General features: G+C 48.8%; 1 protein-coding gene across 1 annotated transcript in view; it reads right to left on the minus strand.

Annotated features, from left to right (window-relative positions):
* Window positions 1-15279, minus strand: part of dnajc27 (DnaJ heat shock protein family (Hsp40) member C27) — a 68077-nt gene that overhangs the window by 15525 nt on the left and 37273 nt on the right. Inside the window, 1 exon segment of the mRNA NM_001102684.1 lies at window positions 14934-15083. Within this exon segment, the coding sequence (NP_001096154.1) occupies window positions 14934-15083 (150 nt within the window).

Genomic DNA, 15279 nt, shown 5'->3' on the forward strand with positions numbered 1-15279 from the left:
CTAGAATCTCAGCCATAAAGCAGGGCAGGACTGCTGCTTACAATGGGGGGGATCAGATAGGATCTGTGCCACTGTGACAGAATGCTCTGTTATACAGATAGCTAGAATCTCAGCCATAAAGCAGGGCAGGACTGCTGCTTACAATGGGGGGATCAGATAGGATCTGTGCCACTGTGACAGAATGCTCTGTTATACAGATAGCTAGAATCTCAGCCATAAAGCAGGGCAGGACTGCTGCTTACAATGGGGGGATCAGATAGGATCTGTGCCACTGTGACAGAATGCTCTGTTATACAGATAGCTAGTATCTCAGCCATAAAGCAGGGCAGGACTGCTGCTTACAATGGGGGGGATCAGATAGGATCTGTGCCACTGTGACAGAATGCTCTGTTATACAGATAGCTAGAATCTCAGCCATAAAGCAGGGCAGGGCTGCTGCTTACAATGGGGGGATCAGATAGGATCTGTGCCACTGTGACAGAATGCTCTGTTATACAGATAGCTAGAATCTCAGCCATAAAGCAGGGCAGGGCTGCTGCTTACAATGGGGGGATCAGATAGGATCTGTGCCACTGTGACAGAATGCTCTGTTATACAGATAGCTAGAATCTCAGCCATAAAGCAGGGCAGGACTGCTGCTTACAATGGGGGGATCAGATAGGATCTGTGCCACTGTGACAGAATGCTCTGTTATACAGATAGCTAGAATCTCAGCCATAAAGCAGGGCAGGACTGCTGCTTACAATGGGGGGATCAGATAGGATCTGTGCCACTGTGACAGAATGCTCTGTTATACAGATAGCTAGAATCTCAGCCATAAAGCAGGGCAGGACTGCTGCTTACAATGGGGGGATCAGATAGGATCTGTGCCACTGTGACAGAATGCTCTGTTATACAGATAGCTAGAATCTCAGCCATAAAGCAGGGCAGGACTGCTGCTTACAATGGGGGGGGCATCAGATAGGATCTGTGCCACTGTGACAGAATGCTCTGTTATACAGATAGCTAGAATCTCAGCCATAAAGCAGGACAGGACTGCTGCTTACAATGGGGGGATCAGATAGGATCTGTGCCACTGTGACAGAATGCTCTGTTATACAGATAGCTAGAATCTCAGCCATAAAGCAGGGCAGGACTGCTGCTTACAATGGGGGGATCAGATAGGATCTGTGCCACTGTGACAGAATGCTCTGTTATACAGATAGCTAGAATCTCAGCCATAAAGCAAGACAATAGTGTCCATCCTCTATAAACGTGCACATTATCTACATCATTAGGGCACAAAGGCAGCGGTGTCATCAGCAGCTGAAATAGCCGCACAGCATTCAAAATATTCCCACAGCAGCACCAGCCCTGGTAACGGTTCCGCGCAGCCCTGGGGTGCTGGGAGGGCTCCCCTGGGTGCCAGTTACGTCACTGAGGGTTGTTGGTACAACATGGCGCCTCCCCACCTATTCCCCGCACCCCTATCACATGATTGCTATTGGCTAATTACCTGCGCTGACGGGAGGGCCACACAGGGCCACAGAAATAACATTAAATGCCCAGCGTTGGGAAACTCTATAGGAAGCGTTGCCTGTCCCACAGAGCTTACAGTCTAAATGATATATTCACTCTCAGACTATGAGCAGCACCCACCCAAGGGTCCAAGAGGAGCAGGGACCTGGGGGTTATTGTGTTTGGGCGGGGGGGGGGGGATCACTGAATATATGTGGAAAATAAAAACCCAACCCCCTAAATAATACAGCGATATACTAAGGAGATTTATTGGTGAATGTGCTGTAAAGTGTATTTTGTTTGGGGAATTTGCTGATTTTTCCTGATTTATTTACATGTGCGGGAAGCCGCCACTTCCAGTCTCACAAATCACTAGTCTGTGTTGCCATAGTAACCAGCGTGCAATGTTACATCCCAGCTCCATTCTTCACCATCCTCTTCCTCTCACACCCCCCCCCCCCCCCACCTGGTCCCAGGCCAAGGGAAACCCACTGAGCAGTTAATATGAATGTTACCTGACCCACTGGTAAGCTGATCCCTGCACCCACTACCCTCTAGTAAAAAGTATCATGAATGCTGATTGGTTGCTACGTGCCCAAGGGCTGAGGCCTGTTCCCCCCTGTATTTCTGCCCAAGTAGCAGGTATAGTAGGGAGAGATGGTGGGTGGGGGGCTATTAAACTGTATGACCCCACTAATTGCCCCGTGTGCAGGAGTCAGACAGAGGCAATGGATATATATATATATATATTTATAACAGCTTGGGGCAGGTACTTGCTCTGCACTTTCCTATGAACCCAAAGGAAATTCCTCATCGGCCAATCATCACCTCCCCCAGCTGCAAAGGATCCGCCCCCCCCTTCAAACCCACTTCCAAGATGTTTTTCTAAATCCGGCCACACAGGCAGATTATTGGGCCGTTTCCGACCAATCTGAGTGATGTCTGCGCCTGATAACAGAGCCACACGTCATGGGGCCCTCACAGCAGGAACGGACTCCATTACCCCGAGCTGCTGTGTGTTACAGAGCCGGGGGGGTGTCGGGAGTTGTACTTTACAATATATATATGTATAAATATACAATATAACAGTCACAGTACAAGGCCGATATGTAATAAATTCAGATTACACATTACATGGCACCATAGAAATCAGTGCAGTCTGCATCAGAATGTAATAATCAGCCCTGTAGCAACAGTTTCTATGAGAGTGGAAATCATTTTTGGCTCAATAGTTTGCCACGCCCCCTAAGCTCAGCTTCCCAGCAGCAGCCCACTGAGCACGTGCAGTGCCACTGACACACAAAAGATGGCCCAATAAGATCCCAGATGGGGAGTTACTGGGGGCCGCTGGGAAGGATCCTTACTGGTATAGGGCTGCTGCCCCCCGTGGCTGGAACAGTGACTACAGTATATAAAATGCAGCTTTTAGGCTTAGAAAAGCTACAAATTCCCAGTACGTTGGTTGCTCACCTTTGCGTTACTATTTTACTATCTCATAGAATGGACAATTCTCAGCAGCTTTTCAACTGGTCTTCATTTTTTATCTTTTATAGTTTTTAAGCTATTTGTCTTCTTCGCCTGCCTCTTCCCAGCTTTCAAATGGGGGTCACTGACCCCGGCAACCAAAAACTATTGCTCTGTGAGGCTCCAGTTTTATTGTTATTGTTACTTTTTATTCCTTATCTTTCTACTCAGCCCCTCCCCTATTCATATATCAGTCTCTCTCTCAAACCATTCCATGGATACCAGGGTAATTTGGACCCTAGCAACCAGATAACTGTTGAAATTCCAAACTGGAAAAAAGGGTAAAATGATTATAAAACTACCAGTAACAAAAAAAAATGAAGACCAACTGCAAATTGTCTCAAAATAGCACTGTTTCCATCACACTAAAAGTGAACAACCCCTAAGAACTTTCCCAACTCTTTGTTTCTCATCCTGTAGCCAATGACCTTCCTGCTCGCCGGCTGTTGCAGAACTACATTTCCCAGAATGCCAGTATGAGCCCCCAGCTGGGAGTTGTAGTTCGTCAGGCTGCAGCTCTTTCCATACAGGGTTATAGTGTGTCCCTTTATTCTCCCGGCGCCGCTCTGTTATTATTATGATGGCAATAGTGTATATAAATAAATAGATGCACACAAACACAACTTAACCTGGCCCCGTCCCTGGGGCCCCAAGCCCAGTAATTGGCTGCCAGCCTCGTTATGCATTTAGTACTAACGAGTGAGTGAGCGCTGCTTGCCCAACGGTAGGGGGTGGTCTCTCCCAGTCCTTAATGTCAGGCCATAGGCTGGTTAACCCTTTATGGGTTCAGGCTGTAAGGGTTAATCCAGATGGGTGGCGGCCAATTAACCTCATTCATTTTGGGCAGTTTCTGACTGTAGCCATATTGGTGAGATCTGTCCCTTTATCCCTCAATGAAAATGTCTGCCCCAACCTCCCCCCCCCCGACTTTCAGTCTCTGGTACCAGTTGCACCCCCTTTATGGTTTGGCCCATCATGTCCCACAAACAGCTTTAATACTACAATTAACACTATTTCCTACCTTTGTAGGTAAGTAGATAATTTCAGCACGGAACTTTCCATGAACCCTCTGCCCTAGGCCTACAGAGCGGTGTCTTTCCATAATCCCATAGTTTCCCAAGAACCAACATCTACTGGGACATGGGGGTGCACAGGTCTAACGGGGGGGGCTCACTCTTGTAACTTATATTTCTCAACATTTGGAACCACTACCCGACCCACTAACTACCCTCTCCCTGCCCTGGTGTCAGGGTCAAACCAACTGTAACATCTCCTGAGGGAGGGTGCAATATGGGAGGTGAGGTGCAGAAGCCTATTTCCAGAGTAAGTGTTCCACCAGACCCAACCCACCCTAACCTGCACCCTACCAATTTAACTACCAGCAACCTCTAGACCCAACCCAACCCACCCTAACCTGCACCCTACCAATTTAACTACCAGCAACCTCCAGACCCAACCCAACCTAACCTGCACCCTACCAATTTAACTAGCAGCAACCTCTAGACCCAACCCAACCCACCCTAACCTGCACCCACCCTAACCTGCACCCTACCAATTTAACTAGCAGCAACCTCCAGACCCAACCCACCCTAACCTGCACCCTACCAATTTAATTAGCAGCAACCTCCAGACCCAACCCACCCTAACCTGCACCCTACCAATTTAACTAGCAGCAACCTCTAGACCCAACCCAACCCACCCTAACCTGCACCCTACCAATTTAACTAGCAGCAACCTCCAGACCCAACCCACCCTAACCTGCACCCTACCAATTTAACTACCAGCAACCTCCAGACCCAACCCACCCTAACCTGCACCCTACCAATTTAACTACCAGCAACCTCCAGACCCAACCCACCCTAACCTGCACCCTACCAATTTAACTACCAGCAACCTACCCAACACCATAGCTTTTTGGGCAGCCAATCGAGTGCAGGATACACAGTTGGACAAGCCCTATTGAACAAGAGGCTGCACAGCTCCGCCTCCCTACAGAGACTTCTGACCAATGTCACTATTGGGAGAATCATTGCCATAAAGCAACAACACATTGTTTCAATAAGGTCGGTATATTATTTTTCATAATGCAGTAACGCCCAAAGGGCACCCAAAGTCACCCAAACCCATCCCATTCCCTGCCCCCCCAGCTACTCCCAATGGTACTGCCCCCCCCACTAGCTACTCCCAATGGTACTGCCCCCCCAGCTACTCCCAATGGTACTGCCCCACCCACTAGCTACTCCCAGTGGTACTGCCCCCTCAGCTACTCCCAATGGTACTGCCCCCCCAAGCTACTCCCAATGGTACTGCCCACCAGCTACTCCCAATGGTACTGCCCCCCAGCTACTCCCAATGGTACTGCCCCCCCCAGCTACTCCCAATAGTACTGCCCCCCCCAGCTACTCCCAATGGTACTGCCCCCCCCAGCTACTCCCAATGGTACTGCCCCCCCAGCTACTCCCAGTGGTACTGCCCCCCCAGCTACTCCCAAGGTACTGCCCCCCCCAGCTACTCCCAGTGGTACTGCCCCCCCCAGCTACTCGCAATGGTACTGCCACCCCCCAGCTACTCCCAAGGTACTGCCCCCCAGCTACTCCCAAGGTACTGCCCCCCCAGCTACTCCCAATGGTACTGCCCCCCCAGCTACTCCCAGTGGTACTGCCCCCCCCAGCTACTCCCAATGGTACTGCCCCCCCAGCTACTCCCAATGGTACTGCCCCCCCAGCTACTCCCAATGGTACTGCCCCCCCAGCTACTCCCAATGGTACTGCCCCCCCAGCTACTCCCAATGGTACTGCCCCCCCCAGCTACTCCCAATGGTACTGCCCCCCCAGCTACTCCCAATGGTACTGCCCCCCCCCAGCTACTCCCAATGGTACTGCCCCCCCAGCTACTCGCAATGGTACTGCCCCCCCCAGCTACTCCCAATGGTACTGCCCCCCCCAGCTATTCCCAATGGTACTGCCCCCCCCAGCTACTCCCAATGGTACTGCCCCCCCCAGCTACTCCCAATGATACTGCCCCCCCCCAGCTACTCCCAATGGTACTGCCCCCCCCAGCTACTCCCAATGGTACTGCCCGACACCCTGGGTCAGTACTGGGGCAGGTAGTAACGCTCGTGGGGCTTCTGCTTGTTGCTGTCAGGCTCGTTAGGAGCAGTTTCTCATTTGGTTTCTAATTTGAGTTCTAATCTCGTCGCTGCGCCTCGTTATGCAAACTGGGTCAGATTAGTCATGTGAATTTCCTTAGGCTCCTTACTAACCGGCTGGGGAACAATGGGGCATTTATGGGTCAGTCCTTTGGGCTGGGGAACAATGCACAGAGCCCTTATCCATCAGCAACATCTGACCTGCCTGCCCAACATGCTGCCTGCCCCGACCCACGCTGCCTGCCCAACATGCTGCCTGCCCCGACCCACGCTGCCTGCCCAACATGCTGCCTGCTCCGACCCACGCTGCCTGCCCAACATGCTGCCTGCTCCGACCCACGCTGCCTGCCCAACATGCTGCCTGCCCCGACCCACGCTGCCTGCCCAACATGCTGCCTGCCCCAACCCACGCTGCCTGCCCAACATGCTGCCTGCCCCGACCCACGCTGCCTGCCCCGACCCACGCTGCCTGCCCCGACCCACGCTGCCTGCCCCGACCCACGCTGCCTGCCCCAACCCACGCTGCCTGCCCCAACCCACGCTGCCTGCTCCAACCCACGCTGCCTGCCCCAACCCACGCTGCCTGCTCGAACCCACGCTGCCTGCCCGACCCACGCTGCCTGCCCGACCCACCACTAAGCCGCCCTTCTACTGGGGGCAAACATGGAGCTTGGGCAAGATAAACTGCTGGGCTGTGGCACAAACAGGCAGCTGTCCCAGTACCCACCATCACCCCCTGCCATCACCATACTGGCATACAGGGGGAAACTCACTGGAAATGACTACTTGCCCGGGGCATGATGGGAACTTTATTCATCTCTGTTATCTTCAGAAGGGTTTGCACCCCCATGATGTCAGTCAGTTGCTACCAAGTCACACTGTGCGCATTTCATCCCCCGGTGGAATTGTTGCCCTTTAGGCAGAGAGAGAACATCACGTGCCGAACAGATTCTCACTCTTTCCAGATTTAGATTTGTCAGAAAACAATGAAACTGCATTTATATCCTCTTTATGGTACAGCAGGAAAGGGGAAAACTGCAGGAACAGCCCCCTAAGTTTGCTCATAGCCTGTACAGAGAGATACCATAAAACTATGGCACATAGGGATTCCCCTGTACTAAGCACAATTCAGCAGGAACAGCCCCCTAAGTTTGCTCATAGCCTGTATAGAGAGATACCATAAAACTGTGGCACATAGGGATTCCCCTGTACTAAGCACAATTCAGCAGGAACAGCCCCCTAAGTTTGCTCATAGCCTGTATAGAGAGATACCATAAAACTATGGCAGCATAGGGATTCCCCTGTACTAAGCACAATTCAGCAGGAACAGCCCCCTAAGTTTGCTCATAGCCTGTACAGAGAGATCCCATAAAACTATGGCACATAGGGATTCCCCTGTACTAAGCACAATTCAGCAGGAAGAGCCCCCTAAGTTTGCCCATAGCCTGTACAGAGAGATACCATAAAACTATGGCACATAGGGATTCCCCTGTACTAAGCACAATTCAGCAGGAACAGCCCCCTAAGTATAAGGAGCCAAGGCAAGGTTAGCCCTGACCAAATGTGTGCGTCCTATAAAGATAACTCCCAGGGCCCGGGGACCTACTGACTGTGGGGGGTGCCGGTGCCAAAATAAATTTATAATAACGTCGGACTGGAATGTACCATTTGCCTATCTGTATGGGTCATGTTTTTCAGGCCTTGAACATTTCATGACGTTGAATCCCCCCCCCCTCCTTATTTCCCAGGGACACAGCTGGGGGCCCCAGGCAAATCAGTGCTTCCCTGCATGTGGAGTATGTCTGTGTGAAATGAAACAGAATCAAAAAAAGCATTGCAGCCAGGCAGGCAGGGGATGCTGGGAGTTGTAGTTCAACAACACCACCGTGCTTACGGTTAACCTACCCATCTGTGGATTTAACCATACAATTGTCAGTGAGTCAAAACCGGATCAGTTACTGTAAGTGCAGCCCCGAAGCCCCCGAGCCCCGTCCTGGGCCAATGAGAGCTCCATACATGGCATGGAAGGTTCTATACTGGGAATTCCATACATACCGTCCCCCTGGGCCGAAGCCCATCATCTTCATACAGAGCTCAGGGGGAAGGGACCAGAAGCCCCCCCCTAACCAGGAGAAATGGAAGCGGCTTATCTGGGGGGCAACCATTGGCTCGTTGGTGGCTAGCAGAATTGGCTTTATAGGGCCTGCTGTTGCTGGGAGTTGTAATTCAACTAGAGGCAAAATATCCCATAATCCCTATACCCATAGCACAAAGAAGCCCTTTCTTTTTGATAATGACTAATGTCAGGAGGGGAGATTTAACCATCAGCAAAGAAAGGGGTTCTTCATACTAAGGTCATATAGATAATAGTGAGATTATTTTTCTACTGCTGGAAAAGATTATTAATAAATATAAATATGTCTGATGCAAGGCTGAAGCTGCTGGGAATCCCTTCCCTCGTCATATATCTGTACTGCAGCTATTGCATTTGCTGCAGTCGATAGGCCAGCTACTCACTTATATGTAAAGAACCATGAAATCCAGTGATGGAATTAAATTGGGTTTATCCCACGTGACTGTAAGAGTGGGGGGGGGGATGTTCCCGCTCCTACACCTGCCTCCAAGGCTGCAGGGAGTTCCGGGCTCACTGCTGTATAAAACTCTCAGCGACTCCCTACCCACGGGTGGTCTCCCCAAGGGGAAGGCAGACGTAAAGGGGAAGTTAACCCTCCCGTGAATTCTTATTGGATCTCTCGTGTTTGCTGCTCCGTGGGGCCCCTCTTTAGCATTAAATGAATAGGGGCCCCTGGAAACATTGGGTTTCTCTTGCTGTTAGTCCGTGGGCAGATGGCTGGCCGGCATCTATTAAAGGGATTTCCTGTACATGAGAATAAGACGAGGGGCTGGGGGTAAGGGAATTCACTGGAAACATTTCTTATATAACAACAACAAAATCCTGACTCATTTAAAGAGCAAAATTGTATTAAAGGGGAAGTGCACATGCAAATAATCATCATTTTCCAATAGGATTCCCCTATACTAAGTACAATTCAGCAGGAACAGCCCCCTAAGTTTGCTCATAGCCTGTACAGAGAGATACCATAAAACTATGGCACATAGGGATTCCCCTGTACTAAGCACAATTCAGCAGGAACAGCCCCCTAAGTTTGCTCATAGCCTGTACAGAGAGATACCATAAAACTATGGCACATAGGGATTCCCCTGTACTAAGCACAATTCAGCAGGAACAGCCCCCTAAGTTTGCTCATAGCCTGTACAGAGAGATACCATAAAACTATGGCACATAGGGATTCCCCTGTACTAAGCACAATTCAGCAGGAACAGCCCCCTAAGTTTGCTCATAGCCTGTACAGAGAGATACCATAAAACTATGGCACATAGGGATTCCCCTGTACTAAGCACAATTCAGCAGGAACAGCCCCCTAAGTTTGCTCATAGCCTGTACAGAGAGATACCATAAAACTATGGCACATAGGGATTCCCCTGTACTAAGCACAATTCAGCAGGAACAGCCCCCTAAGTTTGCTCATAGCCTGTACAGAGAGATACCATAAAACTATGGCACATAGGGATTCCCCTGTACTAAGCACAAATCAGCAGGAACAGCCCCTGTGTGACTATGAGGCTCCGTTAGTGGGACAGTGTTCTTGCCAGGGAAGGAATGGGGTTCCCAGTACAAGGGCCACATTAGTAGCACAGACAAAGATGCACACATTAGCTGTATAAATGTGACTAATGGCCGGGGATGATTATGGAGTAACATGGGGACAGACTGGCCAGTCCTGCAGCCTAGAGCGATCAATCAGATGTTTTTCATGTAATTATTCTAACTGCTCTAGACCATTAGAAGCTAATTTCTCAACAGTTGCTATGGATACAGTAACCTGGGAAAACTTTGCCTATGTTACCGCAAAACCCCCGAAACCGGCAGACTGTTTTCTCTGGTGCCGTGGGTTGGGCCTAGCGGAAATGGCTACTGAATGTCACTGCCCAGAAAGGGAGTCTGATATATAGTGAATAGAGTACCCCCTGTTGTAACATATAAGGATATATACTGTATATATACAGGTATAGTTCCATGACCTCTATAAAAGCATGAAGCTGAACTCCTCGTTGACTTATAATATCCCTATATGTTACAATAGGGGGTACTTTATTCACTATATATTATAAGGAACTCCTCTGGGGCTTATAATATCCCTATATGTTACAATAGGGGGTACTTTATTCACTATATATTATAAGGAACTCCTCTGGGGCTTATAATATCCCTATATGTTACAATAGGGGGCACTTTATTCACTATATATTATAAGGAACTTCTCGGGGGCTTATAATATCCCTATATGTTACAATAGGGGGTACTTTATTCACTATATATTATAAGGAACTCCTCTGTGACTTATAATATCCCTATATGTTACAATAGGGGGCACTTTATTCACTATATATTATAAGGAACTCCTCTGGGGCTTATAATATCCCTATATGTTACAATAGGGGGCACTTTATTCACTATATATTATAAGGAACTCCTCGGGGGCTTATAATATCCCTATATGTTACAATAGGGGGCACTTTATTCACTATATATTATAAGGAACTCCTCGGGTGCTTATAATATCCCTATATGTTACAATAGGGGGCACTTTATTCACTATATATTATAAGGAACTCCTCGGGTGCTTATAATATCCCTATATGTTACAATAGGGGGCACTTTATTCACTATATATTATAAGGAACCCCTCGGGGACTTATAATATCCCTATATGTTACAATAGGGGGCACTTTATTCACTATATGTTATAGGGAACCCCTCGGGGACTTATAATATCCCTATATGTTACAATAGGGGGCACTTTATTCACTATATGTTATAGGGAACCCCTCGGGGGCTTATAATATCCCTATATGTTACAATAGGGGGAACTTTATTTATTATAATATACAGGTTTCAGTGAGTCATGTGACAGAAATGACATCACTAAGCTCCGATTATAACTGATGACATCACTAAGCACCATTTATAAGGTTATAATATACAGTTTGGTCCCATAGGGAAAGGAAAATAGCCCAGGCCGGTTCTTATGTCACAGGAGAGAGAGGAGAGAGGGGCAAGGCAGTGCCATGTGTGGGCGCAGATGCCCCGGCCGGTAGTTCAGGGGAAGGGTGGGTATAGGTGACTCCGGCTGTCCCTCTGAGCTTTAATCTTTGTATTCTAATTGAAAGTCGCTTAATCCTAAAGCTCTTCATTACTTTCCTGATCCTGCTCATGCTGCCAGCCTATGCCCATCTTGCCAGCCTATGCACATCTTGCCAGCCTATGCACATCTTGTCAGCCTATGCCCCCCTTTGCCCATCTTGCCAGCCTTTGCCCCTCTTGCCAGCCTATGCCCCTCTTGCCAGCCTTTGCCCCTCTTGCCAGCCTATGCCCCTCTTGCCAGCCTATGCCCCTCTTGCCAGTCTATGCCCATCTTGCCAGCCTATGCCCCTCTTGCCAGCCTATGCCCCTCTTGCCAGCCTATGCCCCTCTTGCCAGCCTATGCCCATCTTGCCAGCCTATGCCCATCTTGCCAGCCTATACCCCTCTTGCCAGCCTATGCCCATCTTGCCAGTCTATGCCCATCTTGCCAGCCTATGCCCCTCTTGCCAGCCTATGCCCATCTTACCAGCCTATGCCCCCCTTTCCAGCCTATGCCCCCCTTTCCAGCTTATGCCCATCTTACCAGCTTATGCCCCCCTTTCCTGCGTATGCCCCTCTTACCAGCCTATGCCCCCCTTTCCAGCCTATGCCCCTCTTGCCAGGCTATGCCCATCTTGCCAGCCTATGCCCCCCTTTCCAGCCTATGCCCCTCTTGCCAGCCTATACCCCTCTTGCCAGCCTATGCCCCTCTTGCCAGCCTATGCCCATCTTGCCAGCCTATGCCCATCTTGCTAGCCTATGTCCCTCTTGCCAGCCTATGCCCCTCTTGCCAGCCTATGCCCATCTTGCCAGCCTATACCCCTCATGCCAGCCTATGCCCATCTTGCCAGCCTATGCCCATCTTGCCAGCTTATGCCCATCTTACCAGCCTATGCCCCCCTTTCCAGCCTATGCCCCCCTTTCCAGCTTATGCCCATCTTACCAGCTTATGCCCCCCTTTCCTGCGTATGCCCCTCTTACCAGCCTATGCCCCCCTTTCCAGCCTATGCCCATCTTGCCAGCCTATGCCCATCTTGCCAGCCTATGCCCCGCTTTTCAGCCTATGCCCATCTTGTACCCCATAGGAGTGCCTTATAGGAGAATTTATGCAGAATGTACATGTAACAACACATATTGCAAAGCCGTAAGTTTGCTACAATCACAAGTTATGTGGCCAATCAACCAACCAATCAATCAATCAAATTAGACACCAGAAATGTTGTCAGATGGATTGTCTCAACCCTTTCTTCTTGTAGAGTGTAAGCTCTTTTGGGCAGGGCTCCCTTCCCCTCTTGTATCGGTTACTGATTGCTTTATATGTTACTCCTTGTAGAGTGTAAGCTCTTTTGGGCAGGGCTCCCTTCCCCTCTTGTATCGGTTACTGATTGCTTTATATGTTACTCCTTGTAGAGTGTAAGCTCTTTTGGGCAGGGTTCCCTTCCCCTCTTGTATCGGTTATTGATTGCTTTATATGTTACTCCTTGTAGAGTGTAAGCTCTTTTGGGCAGGGCTCTCTTCCCCTCCTGTATCAGTTACTGATTGCTTTATATGTTACTCCTTGTAGATTGTAAGCTCTTTTGGGCAGGGCTCTCTTCCCCTCTTGTATCGGTTATTGGTTGCTTTATATGTTACTCCTTGTAGAGTGTAAGCTCTTTTGGGCAGGGCACCCTTCCCCTCTTGTATCGGTTATTGGTTGCTTTATATGTTACTCCTTGTAGATTGTAAGCTCTTTTGGGCAGGGCTCTCTTCCCCTCTTGTATCGGTTATTGGTTGCTTTATATGTTACTCCTTGTAGAGTGTAAGCTCTTTTGGGCAGGGCTCCCTTCCCCTCTTGTATCGGTTATTGGTTGCTTTATATGTTACTCCTTGTAGATTGTAAGCTCTTTTGGGCAGGGCTCTCTTCCCCTCTTGTATCGGTTATTGGTTGCTTTATATGTTACTCCTTGTAGAGTGTAAGCTCTTTTGGGCAGGGCTCTCTTCCCCTCTTGTATCGGTTACTGATTGCTTTATATGTTACTCTGTATGCCCAATGTATGAAACCCACTTATTGTACAGCGCTGCGGGATATGTTGGCGCTTTATAAATAAATGTTAATAATAATAATAATAATAATGGACAGAACAAAGCATTGCTGCTCAGCGTCAGTAGGGAGACCCATATGTACGCACACACGTGCCTATCAGTCAGATAAACTGGGGGTTTGGATGAAGCCTTAGCATTGGGACTTCCCAGGAAGGAGAGGATTAGGCAGGATGAGCGTTGCCATTGGATCCAACAGTATTGGAAAATGTGAGGCATAAACTAAAGGGGAAAGGCCTGGGGCCACTGGGAGAAGCAGCAGCAGCGGTAATAGGCAGGGTAAGGAGCATAGACACATGGTGTGGCCCCTACAGGTACCCGGCCCGTGATACCTACACATAAACATTCATCTGCAGCTGCCTTATATTATCATGTGTTATAAGGTATAATGTACCCCCTACTGTAAATGATAAGGATATTATAAGTCACTGAGGGGTTCTGTGCCCCCCCATATAAAGGCACAAGGCTGCAGGCTGAGTTATACAGGGAACTCTGAGTATCACTCATGTATTATAAGGGATAATGTACCCCCTACTGTAAATGATAAGGATATTAGCAGTCACTGAGGGGTTCTGTGCCCCCCATATAAAGACACAAGGCTGCAGGCTGAGTTATACAGGGAACTCTGAGTATCACTCATGTATTATAAGGGATAATGTACCCCCTACTGTAAATGATAAGGATATTAGCAGTCACTGAGGGGTTCTGTGCCCATATAAAGGCACAAGGCTGCAGGCTGAGTTATACAGGGAACTCTGAGTATCACTCATGTATTATAAGGGATAATGTACCCCCTACTGTAAATGATAAGGATATTAGCAGTCACTGAGGGGTTCTGTGCCCATATAAAGGCACAAGGCTGCAGGCTGAGTTATACAGGGAACTCTGAGTATCACTCATGTATTATAAGGGATAATGTACCCCCTACTGTAACTGATAAGGATATTAGTAGTCACTGAGGGGCTCTGTGCCCATATAAAGGCACAAGGCTGCAGGCTGAGTTATACAGGGAACTCTGAGTATCACTCATGTATTATAAGGGATAATGTACCCCCTACTGTAAATGATAAGGATATTAGCAGTCACTGAGGGGTTCTGTGCCCATATAATGGCACAAGGCTGCAGGCTGAGTTATACAGGGAACTCTGAGTATCACTCATGTATTATAAGGGATAATGTACCCCCTACTGTAAATGATAAGGATATTAGCAGTCACTGAGGGGTTCTGTGCCCATATAAAGGCACAAGGCTGAATAAAAAAAATACAATGACATAAAAAAGACGATTTCATAAACAGGATAGGAAAGGGTTCCTTTAGTGCAAGGGCAGTCAGGGTGTAGTCTTCCCAAACTGAGGCAATAATTTTGTCATTGGTGCAAAAGACAGTGGATAATGTGTTCCCTAACGGCAAGTTCTTCTGATTGGTGGCTGCAGTTGCCTTGCCGATATCCTTGCCCCGCCCCCCCAGGCTCGGCCTACCTGCTGCTGACTTTGTTCTTCCAGGTTGAGTTTGACCTCGAGAGACTGGCGGGCTTCCAGAAAAGCTTTGCGGTGCTTGCGGTCGGCCATGTAGTACGACATGATGCCCACGGTGATGGTGCACAGGTAGATGGCGACGTTGGACAGGATCTGGGGCAGCAGGAGGGGAACAAAGGCACCATTATTATACAGATTTAAAGGGAAACTACACCCCCAGAATGAATACGTAACCAACAGACAGTGTATATTATGTTAAGGGGCCTATTAAAGAATCTCCCCAAACTGGAATATATATATCAGTAAATATTGCCCTTTTACATCCTTTCCCTTGAGCCGCCATTTAGTG

Source organism: Xenopus tropicalis, chromosome 5 (assembly GCF_000004195.4).
Source record: "Xenopus tropicalis strain Nigerian chromosome 5, UCB_Xtro_10.0, whole genome shotgun sequence".
NCBI lineage: Eukaryota > Metazoa > Chordata > Amphibia > Anura > Pipidae > Xenopus > Xenopus tropicalis.